The sequence below is a fragment of the Sceloporus occidentalis genome, unplaced genomic scaffold, assembly GCF_023333645.1.
Source record: "Sceloporus occidentalis isolate IW3139 unplaced genomic scaffold, rSceOcc1.0.p SCAF_31, whole genome shotgun sequence".
NCBI lineage: Eukaryota > Metazoa > Chordata > Lepidosauria > Squamata > Phrynosomatidae > Sceloporus > Sceloporus occidentalis.
In genome coordinates this window covers 6,827,879-6,852,946 of record NW_028317011.1, presented here as the reverse complement: position 1 = coordinate 6,852,946, position 25,068 = coordinate 6,827,879, and the positions used below count along the sequence as shown (strand labels likewise).

General features: G+C 34.4%; 1 protein-coding gene across 1 annotated transcript in view; it reads left to right on the top strand.

Moving 5' to 3' along the window:
• The window catches only part of SFMBT2 (Scm like with four mbt domains 2), a 55,167-nt gene extending 37,199 nt beyond the window's left edge, over positions 1-17,968 (top strand). The window contains exons 12-20 of the mRNA XM_089487089.1: positions 453-495; positions 4,709-4,788; positions 5,684-5,823; positions 9,989-10,098; positions 14,422-14,597; positions 14,996-15,165; positions 16,266-16,508; positions 16,953-17,081; positions 17,828-17,968. Coding sequence (XP_089343215.1) covers positions 453-495; positions 4,709-4,788; positions 5,684-5,823; positions 9,989-10,098; positions 14,422-14,597; positions 14,996-15,165; positions 16,266-16,508; positions 16,953-17,081; positions 17,828-17,968 — 1,232 coding nt within the window. The remainder of the gene's footprint in view (positions 1-452; positions 496-4,708; positions 4,789-5,683; positions 5,824-9,988; positions 10,099-14,421; positions 14,598-14,995; positions 15,166-16,265; positions 16,509-16,952; positions 17,082-17,827) is intronic.
• Positions 17,969-25,068: the final 7,100 nt, after the last annotated feature.

Below are 25,068 nucleotides of genomic sequence, written 5' to 3'. Positions count from 1 at the left end.
TTTTTAAGTTTCTTTCTCTTTGGATATAGCAAACTATAAAATAAGTAAAACAAGATGGAATCCTGCTTAAGAATAAGAAATAATAATTTACTATCCATAGTCTGTGCAGTTGTATCTTAACTATTAAGTACCTTTGTATACTTATTAACTTGTCCCATGCATATGGCTCACCCACAATACATAGGGAGCAGGCTAATGTCATATTGTACTTTGAATACCTTAAATGAGGCTTTGGTGAGACAACGGCCAGCCAGGACATAATTTGCGTCGTCAGGACTGAACCGGGAAGCTTGAGACAGTTGGTGGCTATAAAAATGAATAATGCATTTCTCTAACTTGCATTTCTCACATCAACCCATCAAACTTGCCCCACATTGCTTCTTAATCTGTAATGTGTATAATGGTTCTACATTTTGAATGACACTAATGGGTTTGCAATATTATTTTTACAGTGAAAAAGAAAAAAATAATTGCTGTGGTTCAGCCAGAGAAACAGTAAGTCCTTTATTAGTTTACATTTTCAGTTCACATTCAGCTGCTGTGAAAATATGCCACAGGCAAACAATAATTAAATTACATTTTAATTGAGACCAAGACATTTTGTTGAATGATTTTTTTTTTTTGGAACTATCATCTCATTGATGCTATATAACACAGAGTTGTTACAGGAAATTATGTTGCCAAATCAGAATTGATTCATATTGCTAAATATACCATTTACTAGAAAACTTTGTTTGAAAACGCGCAATGAAAGAACAAAATTGGCAAAAGGCGTGTTTGCCTCAAAAACAATTTTCTCAGCTCCACAGATTGTGTTTCTGCAAATTAGCATATTTGTCAGATTTTGTATGTGGTATGGTCACTAAACTATATTAATCTATTATAAGGTGTTTTAATGAAAGACTAACAATGTTTTAAATCAAGGTTAAAACAATTGTCACATAATTAATTTGCAATTAAAAGACGCCCTCCATGTTTGAAAGTGTGTAATTAATCAAGAAAAGCTTACTGTTAAACAAATCTTTATTTTTATTTTTTATTTGTTTTGCGCTATTGCAAGGCTATACAACACATACGTGTTAACTTACACATTTGTAAACTATGTAAATTGTGGTGCAGAATTTAATAAGGTGCTCTCATTACCATAGCAACTAATCAAATGTTGCTGCCAATTGAACCATGCCGTAGTTGCTTTTGAAAATGTGTGACAGAACTGGCCTTCATAAAAATCCCTATAATGATTTGATAATATACCAAGTTAGTTAAGTGTTCTGATGGAGATTTTTTTTTCTGTAATGGCACATGTGAGCTTAAAATTTTGAACTCTTCTGAGTTTCTTCTGGCTTTCTTAATAAGAGTAAAAAAAATCTAGAAAATCACAAAGCCTTTAGAGAGGGCTGCATAACTCCAGAGCTTGAGGGCCGCAAACAGTTTGCGTAGAGTCATCTCTGCCGGTCTACTTGCCTTAAGGCAGGGATGCACACACTTAATTCCTGGCCTGTTTGTGGCCCTCACAGAGCGGAGTTCCCCAACTCAAGCATAGAGGAATGCCAAAGGCATCACATTCATAAGGCCTCGAAAAGGCTAAAACTTATGCTTGGTTTTGGAGGTTCCCTCAGGCAGACAAATTTGTCTCGTATTTTGGTTTTATACTACTCTCCTAGCTGGAATTAGTCTGATATGCTGGTGGACATTTTCCCGCCATAAAGATAATAAGAACTGTGAACCTTTTACACTCTTCCATATAAAGAGAAGATTTCATTAAAGGAAACTAGTTTTGACACTTCATCAGCATTCTTGAGGTAAAGCAATCATTTACATAATTCAAGTATCCAAAAATCAGTCACACTAACAAAATTAGAAAATCTATTGGTAGTTTTAATACTCAAATAATGCTAATGCTGCGGAGGCGACTGTTCACGTCGAGATCTCTGCAGACAGCATATGGAAACAGTAAAAAGGACATACATCACACAGTAGCAGGAATTATATAGTAGGAAACTATTTTTAGGCTTTTTCTTTCTTTGAGCAATACAGAAATCCCCAATGGTGCTGTATCCCAAGGTAATCTCTATGCATTATATGCAATGCAAACCACCAGCAAATACGGTGTATCCCTTTTCCAGTATAAAGGAACTTTGTTTTCAATAAACAAGTACTTCAACAACTCCCATTGTTTTTTTTTACAGAACCGGCTGTGTATATCAATGATTTGAGTATCTAGTGCTGTATTCATTAGTCTTGACATTAATGTCAGGAAACTCATAAAATAGATATTCATCCATTACATGCATCATTAAAAAGCAAATATAACTTTTCGGGGTGGAATTAGTGTTGTGTTGCCGATTTTAATGCTACTTTTATTGATGCTGTAAAACTAAAAAATTGAAATGAGAACTCAGGAAACCTACAGAGACAATTCCCTGGCAATATTGTCTTTTATTTAGTCATTTTGGCATTGCTGGCATCAGGAAAGCTATAAAGTGTTTTTTTAGTAAATGGAACATTAATGCCTGGATTTATTGTTATGTTTATGTGATTATGGAGGGATTTAACAAAATATATATTTGGTCTATGCAAGACGAGCCTTACACAGTGTATCTTTATGATGCTGTTTCAATAATTATTCTAATTAAATTGTACTGTGTCTTCTTAAAATTGAATAAACTCAAAGAACACAAGCAACTTCATAAAAGCATCTGCAGGAATCTGCCAGATAATCAAAACATTAAATACACTATGTTTTTTTTCTTATTTTCCACAACAGAACTGAAAAAGCACAGTTTTGAGAGGACTAAGAAAATGTTTCTTTGTCAGGTTCAGGGACTCCCAAGAAATTCACATTTGCTGAAAAATGCCTTTTTATTATGTGTTTTAAAACTATACACACACATTTTTGGAACCCCAAAATTAACTTAGCTTCGATGTCTACATGATAGATAAATGTAGAGACATGAACACATTTTCTACTAAACCAAGTACCGATCAGTAGTCTGGCCTAAGCCGACAAAGTCTGGGAGCAGATCATCCCATAATGATGTCATATTTCAGTACGGAGCAGCATACTCTGTTGAGAGGGTGGCTGTGGGCACCGCTCTTGGTCAGGCCTAGGCTGAACAGGATGCTGGTTACAACTAGATTACAATCTAAAACAGTAAATATTCTCTACAGAAAAACTAAAATTATAAGATATTTAAATGTATTATATATATTTATATATATATATATATATATATATATATATATAGATATATTTCCAACCTGAAAACCTTAAGCAAACCATAGGCATCCGTCCCTTGAAATGTAAAGCATCCTTCTGTGATATAAATCATCACTCATCACACATTTTCACCCAAAATATATAATATGGAACCTACATAATGTGTATTTCCCTAGCAGGTTCACCCACAATTCAAGTGTCTAATGAAGCATGCAGTAAAATGTCAGGTATAATATGCAGGTTTAACTTTTAGTTAAATTTAACCCCTTAATGACAAAGCCCGTACATGTATGGGTTTTGGGACTGCCCATTGTCCTTAAGGGGTTAATTTTGTACGTAAAAATGAAGTACTTGTGTATAATTCATACCCATAACTACAGCTTCATATTCTACATTCTAACAAACACACATTTACATATACTCGTGCTTATACACTGACAGTTACACACTCACAAGCTCACTCCATGCCTTTATGTAAGTAAAAAGTAAAATAGGTTCCCTGATTGATGCTCAAGTGCAACAAAGTACAACAAAATCACACCCACAAACATACACAAAGCTCAATATAAATAAAATCTCCAATTTATGTTCACAGTAAAAAAAACATTACCGTGTGACACTACTTTGTTTTCTACTAAAAGTAGCCCTATGCTCATTGCAAACTTTGGTTGGAGTATTTTAAACCATTTCAGTTTTGCCGTCTGGTGTTATAATTACGTTCATTAAAAATATGTTTAAAATATTGCCCTTTTCTCCTGAAATATAATTTACCAAAAATAATGGCAACCATAGTTAGTAAGGTTCAATAAAATGTTCATTTTCAGAGCATCATGGCTAAATTGAGTCATACTAAACAACCTAATTCTTTTTGACTAGCGTACTATGATTTTGAAAAGATCATAATCAGGAGCCAAGTCTTACTCAGTAGGAATATTAGCCAGATGGCAGTCCTGGTTATGAACCGAGCTGGCTGTGTTGAGTGGCACATGATTAACACTATAGCTATTTTTCATCAGTTCCATATACCAGATGAAGAATTGTTGCAATTGGCAAGATGGATATTAGTGGATTTTATAAATTTATTGGTGGGGTTTAGGAAGCAGTGTCACCAACTGTTGAGTCCTGACATGTATTTTGGAATACTGATCTGGCTAATGTTTTGGAGTCTGATGGCACATTAAAAATTAAATGTAGTGAAATGCTAGGGAAATTGTCCACATTTTAAACTATAAGCAGAAAAAGTATTAAAAGATGAGGGGCTAAGGCATTAAAAAAAGCATGTTGCTACAGGACTAAAACATAGAAGGCAAAGCTAGAACACAATCTAGGAGACAAGGAAACACATTTTTGTTGACGTTAAACTTTTAAGCCAATTGTTTGATTCTAAAATATCAAACACAATATTATCATAAGCTGTTTTTTTCCTTTCTGTTAAACAAGAACTTCTGTTAAAGTATTCCACTTAAATCTGTTTTTTTCCCTCCACAGGTTACCATCTTCAGTGCCTGTAGAGAAAATCCCTCAAGACCCTTCTCCTTTTCCTCAGTCAGATAATTACTCAACAACAGGTATACAGGTTTGCTCTCAAAATGTCTATTTAGTAGAATGTCTCCAGTATTATGTGCTGTCAAAATTCTGTTCACATAAACTGGCTGTTCGAGGCTGGCCTAATTGTAGTGTTTCCAAAATCAGGACCAGTAAAATAATTTGTTTTGGAGTATTTTTATTCATTTGTGTTATGTACAATTAAAATGCATATTTTAATAATGTTTCTCTTTTTTATATTTTTTTCATACTGAATGATGGCTCATAAATATTAATATGATTTTAACAAACAAAACAAAGTGAAAATGCCTAAATTTCTCTTGCATTCGTCCCTAAGGGGATTATATAAGAAATGAACTGTTCCCAAAGAACATCAATTTAATTTACTTGTGCAGTCCACAAATTTGCAAACAAATTTGTCCTTATGTAAATTAACAGAGATATAACCCTTGATCGCATGTTTAATTTATAAGCTATCATTAATTATAGTGACACTATTTTTGATATTCTCAAAATAAGCTGTTTTCTATTTGTTTGTGGAACGTGTAAAGGAAAATTCACATATTAAGATGATTTGGAAATTTACGAAATAATACATGAGTAATTTGTTTTCAGATAATTTCCTTGAAACTATTTTGAAGACGTAATAAAACATAAGCGAATGCTTAAAATCTTGAAGTCTCCTGAGTTTTAAGTAATGCAGAAAAAAGTATTACAGCCATCCTGAGACTAATCACAGAACAGCCTAAGAGTAGAGTGGGGTCTATTTTGGGCCACGTTATTTGAGATAGGTCTATGTATACTCACTGCAGCTCCAGAAATTAGGTCCTCATTTGTTAACCTCTGTGTTGTTTGATAGAGTGCTATCATGATCACATCGCCATGAAAACATCTAATTTATTTACTACCGTTACCTAGGAACCACCAATGGCAAATATTGTTGCCCTCAGCTGTTCATCAATCACCGCTGCTTTTCAGGACCTTATTTAAATAAAGGACGGATTGCAGAACTTCCTCAGTCAGTTGGCCCTGGCAAATGTGTGCTAGTACTTAAAGAGGTATGTTCAAAATACAGTATTTCTTAAATAATAACCTCAGCTTGTACATCATACTTGGCTAAACCTTTATACATCATAGCTTACTCCCTTACAACATCAACCCAACATTGTTCCCCCATTGGATGCTTACCCTTGCACTAATCCACTTTATTTAGATAAATATGTAACATTCTAAAATCAAAACATTACAAATATAAAAATCAAAAACATATTTTTGTGAGGTGCGCTTATGTAATACTAAATACTAGTATGCTATACTACTTAGTTAAACATAACTAGAAAATTGTGTGTGAATTCATTTAGAGACCATAAAATGACCACAAACCTAATAATGAATTAAATATTATTGTCATGCATAAACATGCCATTTCCAAGCAGTAGGTAATTAAGCCCACACAGGATTCTAAGAGCTGGTTAAAGGTTCTATTTGTAGAATGTGATGTAATACTTGTTGATTTTATACTTAGTGTGTATCTGCAGTGATACAGGCACATGTCCTTACACGTTAAATATCACTAATACTACATAATCATTCAGAGTTGAACTTTGGCTAATCCCCAAGAAGGCGTCAAAGCCAAACTGTAAAATTTCTGGGCCGGATTCCATGCTACGACAATGACATTTGTTTTTCATTACATTAAACCAGAAGTGGCAAACTGCATGCTATTTCCAGTTGCAGAAGGCTTAATTATTCTAAACTATAAATTGAACACAATTAACATAATCCCAGCACCCACATCAAGTACACTAGAAAATAGTGGCATGCTACTCCACTGATTTTCTGAGCCTGTACGCAGTCACAAGCATAGTTGGCATTCAAATGCATTGAAAAAGGGTTTCTACTCGGGAAAATTTCTCATGAAATCAACAAGTAGCAGTATGTGGTTTTGGGAGTGAATGCACTCTAGTGTAAATGAATTACAGCTATCAAGATCTTGTGAAGAACCATATTAATTGTTAACCTTTTTTATATACTGCTTTTAAGAGAGGCCATATTGAGAATAGTATTTTAATTGTACCATAAAATTCTACTCAAACAATGTATACAAAAATAATATTTCTATGCCTAATCTTGAATGTCTGGTAGATCATCAAGTTGTTCTCACGTTATAAAGATGTATATAAATGGTGCTATTATTTATGTGAACAAAGAGAGAGTTCATTTCCGTCTCTTTTCAGTCCAGCCATTTGCCAAAACAAGCAGTGTTGCACTTGAAAAACACTTCTTTTTGTTGTCTTTTTGAATTTCAACACACTTTTCTTTCTGAAAAGAGGGACAGAGGAGGGAAGAGGGACTTGGTGGTTTGAGTCCCAAACAGGGACACTTGGGAGATATGCAGCAGGCAAGGAGCAACCAAAACATACAAAACAAGTGGCAGAGCATGGGCTAGCTTGCACCTTTTAATGCTTCATGTGCCAGGCTGAGCAGGCTTGTCCAGCTCTAGTCCCAAAGAAGTCTTAACTGTTGCCAGCAATGAGGTGCCAAGCCTGCCATACATGGGCTCTCCAGGGCAAATTTGGAATGTTCCCATGTGTGATTTTATTTTCAAATGGGCATCTTTTCCAGGTAATTTAGCAGAAAAAAATTCCAACCAAAAATTGTTAGATTCTTTTATAACAACACTTGCTTATTTAATATGTATGCTAAGAATGACGTGTAGAATTGTCTGCAAGTGCAAATGCAATGGAATATATTATATTGGTCCACTTTGAAGGCAATCTAGTTAACAAAACAAAGATTTTTTTTTCTCCAAACAATAAAGAAAGTAAACCCCCAGGAAGTGAATGTGAGCCTCATACCAACTGAATTATTGATCATGACTAATCATCAGAAAATAGGTAGACTAGGGTGTTGAACTGGTGACGGTGGGTGGTTCAAAAACAAGCTAGCGGTAACAAAATGTTATACCAGCACCACATCACTAAGTAATGTATATTAAAGTACTTTTTATACTTTATAATTTTTATTTTATTAATAATCTAATACCTACCTTATGGAGAACTCCCCACCTCATCCATGGTTCAACATTTTTGAAACCAATTAATGCGGGCACTTTCTGTGCATGTGCATGCGGGAAATCTCGTTAGACCTCCTGTAGACCAGTTAACTGCAGTTAACTTCGCTGAAAGCTGTCACCTCCTATGTGGTTTCTGTGTCCTCGGGGACTGATGAACACATACATTAGTTTAGCTATTATAATTTGGTATATTGAACTTGGTGAATAGAACCAGCATAGAACTTTATTTCCAACACAGCTTCAAAATATTTTGTCAACATTTTATGTAAATGTATATAGATCCATATATAGCATTCCTAGCATTTCTAAAGAAATATCTATATATATATTTATAGAGCTGGATATATTGATTAACGGGCTGAAACATGCGTAGAAGGCTTCTATTGTCTGTCAAAAGCCATCACCGCAATGCCACTTGCCCAGCGTACATGTACTGCCACAAAAAGTTGGTCATTGTATGGAACAAAATTTCTAATATTTCCCACTTGAAAAAATGTCAGTTCTTGACTGGAATGAGCAACCCTTAAAACTCTAGAAAGAATTGGGGATAAACAAAACGTTTCTTGACTTGAATAACTAAACTTTGAATCACAATGTTAAAGTGATGCATGCCAACAATGTCTTGAAATGAGTATCATGGTGCAATAGGATGGAATTTGTAGAAGGAAAGATGTTTTGTACATTTTGGTGATGCACGGTAGAATCCTGGCTGCATAAAATGTGCCAGATCATTAAAAACTGAGGGTTTGTAGAATGTGCTTCATTGTACCTTCCTGAAATGCTTCCAGAAACACAGGTCACTTTGCCTGTATTTTTAAGGAACATATTTGGATAATATATTCTGTGTTATTTAGACAAACCTCAGTAAAGTCTGTCTTCAGTTGCTGAAGGGAACATTGACCACTTAAGAATTATTCATGAATCTTTTATAACCTCCTAAGGACTAAGGCAGCTGCAGAAGCTGGACTCACATTGTATATAAAACATATGTTACTAGCAAATGTGGTAATTTGAAAAGCAAAACCACTGTATTTATTTATAGTGCAAATCTTAACATACTCAGGTTGAGTGATGCTTATTAGATAAAGTGAGTTATGCGATATAAAGAGCAACTCAGATAGGATTTCTTTTATCCAGTATAAAAAAGAAAAATAAATAGACCTGCGTTATAATTTTTAACACTGTTAAATGTGTAATGTGAATTAGTGGCCTTTTTAGGCTTAGTGAAATCTATCCAGTATTATTTTTCTACATGTCCTATATTATAACACAGCAACCAGAGAGGTCTTTCCCACTACAATGTTTGTCCCATGACATATCATTCATTTGTACATGATAATTGTCGCAAAAACATGCTCAAATTATATTTCCTTTGTTTTGTTGCACCATGATTTATACCCCATGTTATATGCCTCTGTTTTCTATCTGGAAGCCCCTTGATTAAATAAAAAGCTTGAGGGTTTTGTATGATATACTGAAAATTATTTATGTGTTGCTGCAATGTTGCAGCAACACAAGCTATATTATTGAATAGTATACCTCCACATTACACACACAGAGTTATGTATGCCTTGGGATCCAAGGATGGTCTTACATATTACATATTGTTGTCATCTTCTGACAAGAACCTCTTCAATTCTGCTATATTTTACTATAATACAGTGTGATGTTCTGTCCCAACATGTGATTATTGCTAATTATTGTTAATTTTTTCATGGTTTGCAATATAATGTTTTGGAATTTATTGTGGTGTATTAGCTGGGCTTTACAGCAATAGATCTAGGTTCATACTACTGTTTTAGCTCTATGTAGGAAACATTAAGTCTTTTAGGGGAATTGGGGATCAGAAACCCAAGAGAATGCATCAGTTGGCAGAAAATGATTACAATGCTTGGTAGTATGGAAAAGTCTATGTAATTGGGTGTTGTGTCTATGTGTTTGATGGCTTGTTAAAGTTCTATTGCAATTATAGACTAAGCTCCAGATTTTACAGCCACAAAACCCCTCCTCGTTACTCCTGTTAAAAATGTCTCCATAATCCTAGCTAAAGGTCTAACGGTACAGAGCTAGGACCCGTGTACCCTAAGCACAAACCACATTAACTGTCAAAGAAATAAACGTATTTTAACTGTATCTTTACATGGCAGGTCCTCAGTATGGTAATTAATGCTGCCTACAAACCAGGAAGGGTTTTACGAGAGCTCCAGTTAGTGGAAGACACATCATGGAATTTCCAGGAGGAAACACTGAAAGCCAAGTAAGTAACCAAAATGTCATCCACTTATCAATATAAAATTATGTAATAACAACAGTAATGTATTTTAAATCATCTAACAATACAGATTTGTCTACTGTAGTGTAGACTGTACGATGTACTCACATCACATTTTTGTGATTTTCTTTTCTATTGTAGATTAGTAGATCTTTTTTGGTAATGGAAGTATTGCAAATATATATTATTTTCTCTGGAAAAGGACATCCCAGGTAGCTAGTGTAGACTCATGACATGTAACTGTAACTCATTTGTTAATGTAAAATAGTATTTCAGATACTCACTATATCAAAGTAAATAGACATACTGTCTACTCTATAAACTAGGCGGGTTTCTAGTGATCTGGATTTCTTGTTACTCCTAATTTGTTATAAACTAGTCCTGCCCACACCTAGCCAGTGTTTTAATTATTTCTAAGATTATGTGCTTGTGGCCCTCAAGAAAATAAATTAATTTGCAGACCTGGATTAGGAATGGGAATGGATTGAATCTTCTAGATAAATATCTTTCTTCTTCTGTATGTAAAACATTGATACAATATTTGGTAATAGTGTCATTAAAATCTCTCGCATACAACATGGGCCGTTACTCTCTGTTATACAAATATAGATTATATAGAAACTGTAATCAAATTGTGCTTTCAAATCCTCAAACTAATATTTTACTGGTACTTAATTCCATTCATGTACTCATTTTGACCCAAACATGCAACCTCAATGAAAATGTATTAGGGGTATAATTGGTAAGGTACTTAATGAGGTTGTTTTAGGCTGTTCTGCCAGTCCCTGCCAGTTCTGAGTCCGGCTGCAGCGGAAGTTGTCTACGCGGAGTGAGTGTGTTTTATTCACTGTTAAATTGGGTATTACCAGCATCTAATTCACTCCTTATATCATAGTATAACAAGTAGAATATATATCATATATATATATATATATATATATATATATATATATATATATATATATATAAGTGTTTATTGTTTGAATGAACATAGGGCAGTAAAGTTGAATGTTTATTACCTGCAGTTATCTCATGGGTTGTTCCCAAGATGCTCAATTTTTTACAATCCAAATGGCAGGTCTTTATCACCCTCACCATTAAAATTCAAATAAAATAATTTTTACAATGTGATTTCTCACGTTTCTTAACTACTTTTCTTGTGCTACTCACTCAGAAAGCTTTGTAACATGAATCACTCCATTTGCAGGTTACACATTTGTAAGCAAAGCTAATTAATCTAATTAGCCATGACTTTAATGAAACAGCGTGCATTGCATCTGTACCTGCCATTCTCTTAAGTGTTTCTGGGGCCAAGAACTCGAATAAGATTTTAATAGTTTACCACTGATTTGCTTATCTGCAATTATATGATAAAATATAATTGTGTTTTTGTTATTAATTAACCACTTTTAATTGTAACAATTTAGAAGGTACCTGCGAGCTTTTATCATAACACCAATATGACCAATATGACTTTATGTATAGTCTTCTATTTCAGGTTAGTTGTATTAGAAAATTGAGGATCCCTCACTTGTTTTTTCAGAGTTTGGAGTTAAAGAGTCAATATATGCACTGCAAATGTCCCTTAAAACAAGATAGAAACCACAAATACAGAGTAGTGCAATTTTCCATATAGTTATCAGGTTGCATGATTATATGTCTACAAGGCAGTAGTGTACCTAGCGGGGGGGGCGGTCCACCCTGGGTGTCGCTCATCAGGGGGGTGCCATGGGCTAGGGTGACCACATGTCCCTGATTGCCTGGATCCCCGGCAGCGTGGCCATTTTTTTTTTTTACGCGGAGGAGACAGAGGGGTGCCTAGCAACCGCTCAGTGCCCCTCAGTCTCCTTCGCGAGGCTTCTAACTCCGTCGTGCTGCCGGCATCTCATGCTGAGCGCCGAAATATGACCTCATATATATATATATATATAAGTCCAAAACCTTTAACTAAAAAGGGGGAGAGGGTAGATAGTGGGGAGGGAGGGAGAGGAGCGTAGATAGTGGGGAGAGGAGGGTAGATAGTGGGGAGGGAGGGAGAGGGGGGTAGATAGTGGAGAGGGGGGTAGATAATGGGGAGGGAGGGAGAGGGGGGTAGATAGTGGGGAGGGAGGGAGAGGGGGTAGATAGTGGGGAGGGAGGGGGTTAGATAGTGAGAAGGGGTAGAAAAGGGGGAAAGGTAGATAGTGAGAATGAGTGAATGTGTGGATGAATTGTCTGAATGAGGGAGATAATTAATGAGTTTGTGAGAATGCATTAATGAATGTGTTAATATGTGTGAATGGGTGAGAGAATAAATGATTGTGTGAATTAATTATGTGAATGAAAGTGTGAATTAGTGAGTGACTGTTAAAGTGTTTGTGTATATCATAGATGTATATAGATGCTAACAGCAATCATACTCCTATCATGCCAAGTCAGCTAGTACATGCTGGAATCTGGGTATACCTGGGCATGATAGGAGTGTGATTGCTGTTAACAATTATATATATATATATTAATATTGTTAATGAATTTTTTTTGTCCTATTTTGCTGTGTTACTTACTTTAAATAAAAGTGTGAGATTTTTTTTATGGTGGGGGGTCATATTCGGTTTCGGATAGGTAAATGCTGCATTTTCGGTTTCAGTCCAGAAGTTTCGGTGCATCCCTAAGCCAGACAATGAAGTGGTAGGCCTACACCACATCAATGTGGTGTAGGCCTACCACTTCATTTGACTTAATATATATATAATATATATATATATTTGACTTAATATATATAGTGATAGGAGTTATGCTGCACTATGTCTGGCTCAATGTATAGTGATAGGGATTACGCTGTACCACCATCAATGTCTGCCTCAGTATATAGTGATAGGTGTTATGCTGTACCACCATCAATGTCTGCCTCAGTATATAGTGGTAGGTGTTATGCTGTACCACCGTCAATGTCTGCCTCAATATATAATGATAACAGTAATGCTGTACCACCTTCAATGTCTACGCCAGTATATAACGATAGAAGCTATGCAGTTTTAAAGTGTTTGTGGGGGTTGCCACATACAGGATCCGCCCCAGGTGCCAAATACTCTAGGTACGCCCCTGCTACAAGGTTTATCATTTGACTAAGTTCCTTTTCCTGGCACCCATAAATTTTTTTTTGTATTACCTTAAATTGTTATTGAATTAAAAGATGACACATTTCTAGTGCTGAAGACCTCATTATGTTGATCTATTATCTAGTCAGGGACAAGCAGCGAGCAAGGCGTCTCATGTATCATGTACCTATATAAGGAAGGGTTTTGGAACTCCTTGAATGTCACCTAGATCTGTAGCTTTAGAGGAGTATATGTCATTGGGTAACATATACTTTCCTTTTCTAAAATACAAACTGTCATATTGTAACCAGCAGAAAACAAACTGGAAAAAATGTGAAAATGTAAGTTTGATCTATTTGTTATTGTCTAAGACAAGGAAAGCCTTACCTTTTGGATGTCAAAATTAACTTGGCTTTAATACCTTTGGGTAGCAGAATAACACATTTTTTTCAATTCAGCCTTATTTTAATGTGGTTCAGGTTACAATATGTAATGCCGGCAACTTGAGCATCTTTACAGAGTTCATATTAATATACACCGATCAGCCATAACATTATAACCGGTGAGGTGAATAACATTTTTTATGTTTAGTCTACATACATAGTTTATATATTTTGTTTAAGAGCTTCTTATTTAATCCATAATTTAGTATAAGTAATATGTTAAAAAGTATGAAAAACACGCATTTTTGCAATTTTATTTAGGATTTTTTCCACATGTTAGGTGATAACATCCAAGGAGTAGAATAACCCAGTAGCATAGGCTTTGTAACTTTATAAGGGAGCAAAATGCACCCCTTTGCGTATTACACTATTTTTCTATTATTTTTGAACTTTTGGGTTTGGGACAGGGAAAGGTTTTTTAAATTTATATTTCTAGTGGGAGGGGTATGTTTTTTTTTGGTTTTTAAATTTTTTAACCTTTTTCATGTTTTAATATTATTTTTAATTTTTTAACTGGCGATCCCTTTGGGGTTTTTATATACTTCAAGGATATAACCAAATGGTACCCCATATAATGTCTGTTTATGTAACTAATTTTAAATGTTACTTTTATTTTGTATAATTATTGAAAATATTTTTTTTAGATTTTGTTTGCAAGAGGGAGAATCTTTAACTACCATGTAATAGATGCAATGGAGTGGCAAAATTAAGTTTCAGTTGGTAGTATAACCTGTATGCCTTTTAAAGTTGCACGCACATCACTTATGCCTGCCATTTTCTTCTTCCAGATACAAAGGGAAAACTTACAGGGCAACTGTGAAGATTGTCCGAACGTCAGATCAAGTTGCTGATTTTTGCCGGAGAGTCTGTGCAAAACTGGAATGCTGCCCTAATTTGTTTAGTTCAATGCAGGTCACAGAAATATGTCCAGAGAACTGCTCCATTCACACAAAGACCAAATATAGTGAGTATTTAATGTGTAGGGATTTGAATGTTTGTGATGGATTACTAGTAGAGATATTGATAATAATTTGATTCAGGGTTTTTTGCCTGCATTTGCATTTTATTTTGCGTTATGTAACAAAGTAACGTGAAAATGGTGTATTCATTTTATTTTTGATGGTCAAGAAATGTACCATTTGTTCATCTGAATGCTCATAGTAATGGTGTGTGCAAGAAAGCAAGAAAAGTAAAAGGTGAAGTATATAGATTTACATAAATGATGTCTGTGTTGTTTAAATATGAGGCGATAGGTTAGCACAAACTGCTTATCAGTCCATAATCATACATTGTTGATTCTTTTATTAGATAATTATATATTTGTATAGATAATATTAATTACAATCACAAATTATACTTCAGCTTACTACTATGGAAAGAGGAAAAAAATATCAAAGCCCACAGTTGGAGAACAGAATATGGAAAGTACTCAAGCTAAACCAACAAGACGCAGAAAAAGGAGGAAATCCATCTTTGTGCAGAAGAAGAGGCGGACTTCTACAGTAGATGTCACTCCAGTGGGCTCAGCAGAGGTACAACTTTTGAAAATTACCTTAGTAGTTGTTGCACAAGTTGGTGTATAATGAAAGTGTGTTATATTCTCATCAGTTTAAGATAATACATAATATGCATCTCTGTTTTTCAATGAATGTAGGAATGTCAGTAAAGCTCTTCATGTTATATTGCCTAGTATTTGCCATGTCCACCAAAGGACTTGTCAACTTTTTTTTGCAACTATAGAGCATTATAATGTCACGAGCACAGCAGGGCAGCACACAATGTTATTATAAAACAAAATAAAAAATATAGGTTAACTATGTTAAATTGGTCTACCTATCATTTGGATTTATGTGAATTGCAAATGTAACAAATTTTGCAATTTGAACAAATCTCTGAAAGTGGGTCAAAATCCTCCACAAAACAAACAAAAATGAAGCAAAAAGCTCAGAATTTTTATTCGAATGTCATCGGCTCATTCACTTCCACTCTCTCAAACTCTCATTGTCATTAACTCTCTCATACTATCTGAATGTCCCCGTCAGCCGCTTCCTCGTCTTACAGCTCTTCTTCTTTTCTCACACCTGCTTAATCTTCTAGTTCTTCCTTCTTCCCTATTCTGTCTTCCTCCTTCGTCTGCATTTCCACAGAGATGACCTCCTGGTGTTTCGCAAAAATGACAGAGCTTCCAGCTGACTGGCGGATTGAGGAGAGGGTATGCCCAGAAGCTTCGGACAACAAATTTTGTTTCCGAATTTTCATTGGAAACAAATGAGCAGGAAACAGAATTCATTGCTTGAAAATGAATGCGCCAAAAATTAACCGAAAAATGTGTCTGAATCATTTTTGGCCCATTAGCATGTCTACCATTCAGCAAAACCCACTTTAATCTAAAGAGAACCTGAAACAATATACTGGCATCATGGTAAAGTTAAAACATATTTTTTCTTTTGCCAGGTAATAAGAAAGTGGTGAAGTTTATTTCTACTAAAAACAGTTAGCTTTTCTAAATCAATTTTCAAGTTTTTTTTTATCACAACTATATTCTTGTTAATTGGCTATTAACAGTGTCATTAGGATTTTTTGTGAAATAGTTATAATTGTTTTACAATATTCATTAAATATCCTTTGACAGGAAAGTGGTGAAGAAGATGGAATGGAGGAAGAAACAGGAAGTGAAGAAACAAGTTCCGAGCTACGCGATGACCACACTGACACATCCTCCACTGAGGTGCAGTCTGTTCGGCCACGCAGAGCCGTGACACTGAGAAGTAGTGTAGAGTCTGACAGGCCTCCTTTAGCAGACAGAACAAGGAGAGAGAGGAAAACACGTTCCCTCTCTAGCCGTGAGGAAGACAAAACCAAAAGTGGAATAAATGTATGTATCTTTTACTTTCATACCAACATACAAAACTCTTAACTTTTAATGATCTCACTTTGAAGCCTTTTGTAAAAGTTACACGCTAAGCAGTGGCTCAGAATTTTTCATTAGGCATCGGTAGAGTTCAATGGTTATAAGTTTTAATTAAGTTATTTCTTTGCTGTTATTAACTACTTCCTATAGATACTGAATAAGGAATACAGGACAAATTAATTAATTTAAGAAATCAGTATGGGGATAAATTGTGTAGTGAAAAATAAACACCCAAATTTGGGCTAAAATCTTGCGTATGTAGTTTAGTCAAAGTGCAGAAATTAATTTGTTTCACAAATGAAATACAGTCAAATGTGTATGTTTTTTTTTTTTAACTAAACGTTATGAAAAGTAATGGAATGTTCTCCATAAAACAACACTTTTTGTGTCTATACTATATGGCTATAGGACAAACAGGTGGAAGAAGAAGAGCAGCTTGTCCTGGAGAGTAACCCTCTGGAATGGACAGTAACTGATGTTGTTCGGTTTATAAAATCCACAGATTGTGCTCCTTTGTCAAAAATCTTTCAAGAACAAGTATGTATTTTGTCATCTTCTTCCTGCCTGGCTATGTTATGAAATATTTTACTTTTATCTTCTAGTACTAAGTCACTAAACAAGTAGTACTGTCATGTACATAAGCAGAAAAATGCCTATATTAAACACCAGGTTTGATGTTACTATTAAGGAGAATTTCACTCTTGTCTCTAACGTTGGCTTTCTTTTCAAATGGAACCTCATATTTATGGACAGATATCTTTTAATTCAAGGATACGGTTAACTCAAAACAATAACATTCTATATAGGATAAAATGGTTAATGCTTTTAAACATATTACATCCACTTTGATGCACCAAAACTTGCCCTTTGAGTGTTTGTTTTCTCAATATAAAATTAAAATATTAATCAATATCAATTCAATAACCCATATATATTTGTTTGATAGAAAGATTAAACAAAAACTGATATATATTTAATCTGATATATATTTCATAGCAATATAAATTTGGAATGTTCTGATTAGCCACCCATGCCATATTTTGAAAAAGTACTATAACATTCAATAAAATTAGGCTAGAAAAACAAAATTATTTGAAACATTGCCAAATGAAGTCAGATTCACTAAAAGAATAACATTGCAGTCAACTATTGTACTGTTGATTGCTATACTATACAGTATTTATATTTATAATAATAATATTTTCTCTTAAAGCCACTTTTCGAGAAGCCTTTGTCAGATATTTACAGAACAATGTAGTTGACATGTTTTACTCTTTTTTTAGGATATTGATGGACAAGCACTTCTGCTTTTGACTCTACCCACAGTTCAGGAATGTATGGAACTGAAACTAGGTCCAGCCATCAAATTGTGCCATCAGATAGAAAGAGTTAAGGGGGCATTTTATGCACAATATGCCAACTGAAATTCTTTTTGCTTGTTTCGGTGTGTCTAAGGTTGCAAAAATAATATGTATGCTGTGATATAATGTAAAAAAAAGGAAGAGCCCTGCTATGTGTACAAAAAGCTTGCTGTAAAGGCCATATTTTCCCTTTTCCTATTGTACAGCAAGTAGCTCTGTTTCTACATAGCTCAGAATTGTAAAAATGGAAGAACCAACGCACATGAGCAATTATAAAATATTATAAAAAAAGCCAAAAAAAATAATTATTGTTAAGTATCAGGCTTCCTGTTTGTCTGACTTTGGGCATATTTAAGCATGTCTGATCTTTTAGCAAATCTTGTAATCTTCTTTCATATTGAAAGTGTGTGGTTGTTTTTACTGTGATCCGTGGCTTACATGAAAGCTTTGATATCAGTGATTAGCACACTTCCTACTATTGCTTTTTTCTAATTTTTTTACAAGAATGCTCTTTACTAAGGTGCCATTTTATTCCTGCATCAGCGGTGTATATGGTACATAGTTAGGACTACATTTCAGTGTATTGTGGAAAGACCTTGACTAAGATTTTGTACTTAAAGAAGAATATGGAGGTTTCAGCTCTACTCAGTCTACCAATGACTTGGGAAGTTGCACCAAGCTCTACTTACATAATAACTGATAGTACAAGAAACTGCCTCATTCGCTATTTTGAAAATATGTTACATCTGATAAACATTGTTGGGTATGAATAATAATACTACTGAAAGAGAAGGAGGACATAGAATGGCACATTACCAATTTTGTAACTCAAATCTGAGTGAACTCAAGTATAGATCTCGTAATATATCAGTCTACGAATTAACTCACAAGTGAGTTTATGTGTAAAGAGTGATTCCGGTGCAAAGTCTGAAAAGCGGTCCTTTTACCACAACAACCAGTTGAATGATCCTTCTTATTGGAGAACTCCATTAGTTGGTGATAACAACAATTTAAGGAACATATATTTATGGTCTCTTATTGAGGTTATCTTAGTAACATATTGAGACTTGTATATTAGGACATTGGTTTGCATATATTCTTTAAAAAGGTTCTCATGTGTCATTTGTTGTGTAGTGCTTATTATAGCACTAATCTGCTGCTTGTGTCACATTTGGGCAGCAGTGGACATTGCTTTTGCCAAGAGGTGTGTGTTATTCCTGCCTACTGAGGTGGGGATGCATGAAAATCATGCCCACCATTCCTCATTCAGACCCATGCCAGTCCATCTACAGTACTATGTGGTGGTAGACATTTTATAGCTGAAGATGTAAATGTAGGTGGAAAATACATGACTTCTAATTATTCAGGGGGATTCTATGCTAGCATTTAACCGCAATGTGGGCCTAACCTTGATCTTTGTATTATGTAGTTCTGGGGGGCAGGTTGTGAAAGAGAGTACATTTTTAATTTAAACTTTGGATCACATTACCATATATGGTATTTTTTAGAGTAACCCGTAAAATACCATTCCCCTCAGTATATTGAAAGCTCATCATTATGTGGTGTTATGCTGTTGTTAACACTTTACACTCATGGCCAAATTTATTAAAGCAAACCATATGTAATACAGAAGAAAATGCAACATTTGGAGCTGTTACCCATGAAAACAGGGAAATACTTCCCTTTTAAAGTTTAGCACTCTATTTTTGTCATGATAAACATTACGCTGTTGGCTCTAAAATATTTTCAAAAAGATTACCAACTTTTTTACTCTTTTCTACCTTACTAAAGAATTAAGAGTTGGTTAATAAAAATGCACAAATTGCTAAAATATATGTTTCCAGGAATAGCTTTGCTCCACTCATTTTATTATGCAGCTAGTGTATTTGTCAGTGTCAGAATAAGGTCAGTTTTTCCTTCTGAAAATGTTTGCAATTATCTTTAATGTATGATCAGTAAATTGTTAAACATGCCTATTTAAAAATACTTTAGAAGGTAAGATGGTCTTGGTGTCAGGCTACTTAAGCAGCTGCTTAGCCCCTTAACCAGTGGGATGTTATCTGTTACCATAGAAAATGTGAAAATGCTCCAATGTGTGTTTTTGAAGCTTGCCAGGGGGGGAGAAAACTCCCACAACCATAGGGATGGACACATGAAGTCTTTGCCTACATTGGTATTCTAAATGCATGTTACCTGGAGTGCTGTTTGGATTACGACCGACCCAGGATATATAGAGTTGCCAAATTAAATCAAACAGCTAGCATTTAAAAAAAACAAAACAAAATACAACCATTTAGAGTAAGAAACTATAGTGATAACCAATTTTATTCGATGTTTTGCCCCACAAGAGCCTCTTTTTCTTAGAACAAGATATTCATCTGATTCCTTTTCTTGGCTTTCTCATTTTTTCAAATGGTGTAGAAATGCAGAAAGTTCATGACGAACAAAGCTACCCCAGTATAAAGTCTCTTTAATTCCAAATTTTACAGTTTTCATAAACAAACTGTTTTTTACAATCCTATATTAAGATTTACCAAAGAAACATGCAAAAAAAATTCATTACTCAAGTAGAGTAGTCAATTAGAAAAATCTCTCTGATTTTGTGTAATTCCTGGCTTAAATATACATACAGAAAATATTTTTACGTGCACTTCCTGTATTTCAACTTGTTTAAATTTTACGTGTACTATATGTTTTATGAATATGAATTGCCACATTTATTTTTATCAGTTAGCTGTAAACTAGACTAAGGTATGATAATGAAATTTATTATATTCACAGGAAGGGAACACAAGAGGTAGACACTATTGATTTTATTATGAAGGACAGGAGTCAATGCATATTAGTTTACAGTAACATGTTTCAAGCAGAGATAGCTAACCTGCTGTTGCTGAATTGGAACTCTCACGAACCTCAGCGAGAAGCAGATTACATTTCAGTTTAACAGATGGTAAACTGTAGCTTTCTGTTGTAGGCAAATTAAAGTTATGTTTAATTTCTGATGGTTGGGATAAACTTAGTTTTCTCTTTGAATTCTGGATCATCAATGTGGTTTACAATGACCAGATTGTCCATTAGACAAGGAACACATGCAACATGTACAATGTGGGGTGTATTACAATCAAATCAGCACTATGGTACATATTTAGATCTCTACATCTTCTCCCATCTTCTACCCCTTACCCCTCTTTTAATGCTTGCTGGTGCCTTGTAAATGATGCCCCCCATCTGACATGCATTTATGCAATACAATGCACAGCCAACCTAATCTCTGGTACCATTATAATAATATGTGAATTGCATTTACATTAAGTAGCACACACTTGCTCTTTTCCTCCTAAATTGTCTGTAAAAATCACTTTGCAAGAGTGGATGTGAAAAATATTTGTAGAGGGTTTATTTACTTTGCTGACAGCAGTTGGTGATATTTGAGACAGCGGCTGCCGTCAGAGGACTAATCTCTATCAATCCTGCCAGAAACCTGTTCCACGTATCCACCATGTTTCCAGTGCAGAAGTTATTTCTTATAAAACATATAGGGCGTTCTAAGTTTAGGCTATGGCATTTCTCCTCCATTTCCTCTCTTCTATCTATACTTTGACCATTATAAAAATAGCGGTATGTTGTATATTATACTGAGCGTGTGTGTGTGTGATTCTGGTGGAAGAAAGATGTCTGTCATACTAGGAGAAGAGATAATGTGAGTGTCATATTATCCTTCCCAGCATCCGTGTCAGACTCCAATTATAATGAGAGCATGGTCTGGGTGTTTTGCTGTATCTGTTTTCTGTAAGCCTCATTGGCAAGGTGTGCAGCATTGCTTACATATTGGTAAAGAATTAATTTCAGACCCATTCCTCTGCATTTTTCATCAAATTTGCACCACATTTGCAACATTGAGGCTATTTTTGATATAATACAAATGTGAAATTTAGAATAATATATCAATCCTAGACTTATCTGAATTTTAGCCTGCTGGTGTAGCCATCTTAAGTATTATTTATTCTGTATTTCTTAATCTAGGTTTTTAAAGAAAGCAACATTGAGCATAAAGGGTAATGGTACTTATATGTTCTGTGCTCTTCTTCCTTAGTGAACTCATGGCACTTTTTTTGGATAATGGTATTAAAGAAGCAGTCTTCTATATAAATTATGCTATATCATATTATATCATATAATTAGAAAGTAGTTATGATTTGCCATCAGTAAATGTAAAATACGTAGAATAACAGTAAATATAACTAGTTATTGTTAACGCTATAGAGCTGCATTTCAGGATTTGAACACATTGTTTGCTTAAGTTAAATATTAAATAAATTCAAAACATGTTTTATAATGATAAAACTGCATTAATGAAGCGATTCATTTTATTGCCTATGAAATTTTGCTTATATATGCAGGTTCCCTTTGCATGGCATTGGCAGACAAAGTTTTGTGCACAAATGAGTTTGAGAAAACCATCATTTTGATACTCAAAGAGTGCTCTTTCACGTAGGGGGCCTCTTAAACTATTGCGTCACGTAGCGATAAGTAGAATCAATCCTGTCATTTTATTTTCCTCTTTAATGCTCCCTGGATTGAAATGCTACAATTACCTAGAAACAGAGTGAGGTCATTCCTCCAAAGCCCCTCCTCTATGTATTACCTCACAGCAGTCTGACCACTACAGCTACGCTCACCTGCCATTTCATGCTCATACATGTAAAACAGCAAAGCTTTTCAGTTCATAATGCACAGTAAAGGCCACACTGTCCAGTAATGGCTGAGTGAGTGAGTGATTTTTTTGTGTGATAGATGTGAAAGGAGTGATGTGTGATTTGTGTAATAGGTGTGGTGGGAGTGATATGTAATAGGTGTGAGTTTTTTTTGTGTGATAGTTGTGATGGGACTGATGTGTGTCATATGTGCGACGTGTTTTGTCTGCTAGGCATGATGGGAACGATGTGTAATAGGTGTGGTGGGAGTGAGGTCCCTTTAAACTAGAAGACCTCAAATGTAATGTTATGTGTAATAATCTAAGAATCTGAGAAACTTGGAACAAATATGTTAACAAAATAAGACACGTTTTGTGGTTAATGATTAGATAAATGGCAGACATTATAGGAGTCACCAACTGGAATTTTTTGTTAAATTTCTCTGTTTCTACAATTCGGGAAAAAAAACAACCTAATATAGAACAGATACTGCTTAGCTTGTGACGATCAGCACATGTCTATGTTTATTATTTTTCTTGAATTAAACTCTATTATCCCCCTAACATTATAGCATATAATTTAAAAGTAAACAACAAACCAAATAACTTTATGAGTTGATTGTGCAATTTTGTCCAGATTTGTTCCTTAATGGTATCAGTACTTCAGACAGTAGCTAGCACACACAAAACTGGTAATAAAGAGATTCTTTCTTTGTCGCACCTTTAGTATCTGGAAGCCATGAAATTCTCTTTTCATGCATTACTTGTCAATGTAGAATTAAAACTGAATACTCTTCGTTATATGTATTGCACCATAAAGATCTTTATAGTTTATGGGATGCATAAAATAACTATCAATCTTATCAAGTCTTTTTGTACATAAACCTTTGACTTCACATTCATACAATGAACAAACCTATCAAGAAAACTTACATGGTTCATAATTATAAACAATATCAGGAAAAATGACTTATTAATAATTAACTTGTCATAAGCGACATGTTTCACACCTGCTCTCTGTAAACATTCCAGTCGTTAGACACTGAATTGTATCACTTGGTATTAACCCACAGACTGCAGTAAACAATAAAATGTGATTAAGATAAAAAAATATATATATACATATATATATATATATATATGTAACCTTTGTCTCAAAACAGAAAACTGCCTAAATAGTAAATGAAAAAAACACACACACATAAATTATGGAAAGGTTGTGTAAATTCCCTTTACAATGTTCGATCAATAAACCTTGATGAAGTTATTTAAAATGAATATGCTTAATGTTTCACATTACAACCATTAATTGTGAATTAAATACATTGTAGTTTATACATACAGTCAAGAGATTGTTTTTTTCAGAAATTATTTGCAACCTTTTCAAACAGTTAAAGCATTCAATTTAAAATATGAATGCATATGAATGATTGTTACATTGCGAGAATTAACATTTTGCTTATTTATTTTATTTTCTATGTGCAACCTTCATGATTCAGAGAGTAATATAGTGACAATCTCTAATCAGTATAATTACAAATTCATTCCAGCAAATGCACAATTTATTTAGGGGGCTTGTCTGCTGCTGTACTAAACCATAATCTAAAACTAAGGATTTAGCAAACCATACTATTCTACGATTAACCTACAGTCAATAGGTGTTTAGAAATGGTGATAAAAATGTTAGTTATGACTTACAAGGCACATAGATTTTATCTAATATGCCGTTGGCTGCCAGGATTCCAAACCATGTAGACCTCATTATCAAGTTTGTCAGCCTCTGTATCAAGCAATGGCAGACTAACCTATGTCAATCATTAAAATACTTTACAAAGAAAAATATAATTTGATATAATGTGAGTGGTTTTAGTTAAGATGTGCTGCAGTAATTCTGGAAATAAATTAATTCAATCACGTACTACAGCAGAATGTCGAGTCTTGTTGTTTCCAGTGGTTTGTATTAACAGTTGTATACAGTCATATGTTAGATTTTGTATTTGGTTTTATTTGGCCAAAGGCATGTTACTGATTTTCTGTAAGACTGCATTCTGTATATAAGTTTTCATGTAAATACGTAAAAAAAAAATCTATATTCAGAGTTTTATTTTAATTTGTATTAAAAAAAAAAACACCTTTTCTACTTGAAGAATTGCAAACCATCATGTTAATAAAGTGATATTAACAACATTGTTTCTTTGTTTTTTTTTTTCATATGAAACATTATTGTGTTTCCATTTCTGATTTTTTTAGTATTTTATTAAAGCGGGACAAAATGTGAGAGTGTATATTTTTGTTAATAGTGAGAGAAGTTCCTCCTTTTCTAAAGATGGAGCAGAAACCGCTGGAACTATACAAAAGACTACGGATTTTGACATATTTATGGTTTATGGGCTAGCTGGCCACAGTAAAACTATATCAGGTGTCCCAAGAGGCATGGCCTGGAAGTCAGTGTTGGGCCAGGCCCAGAAGT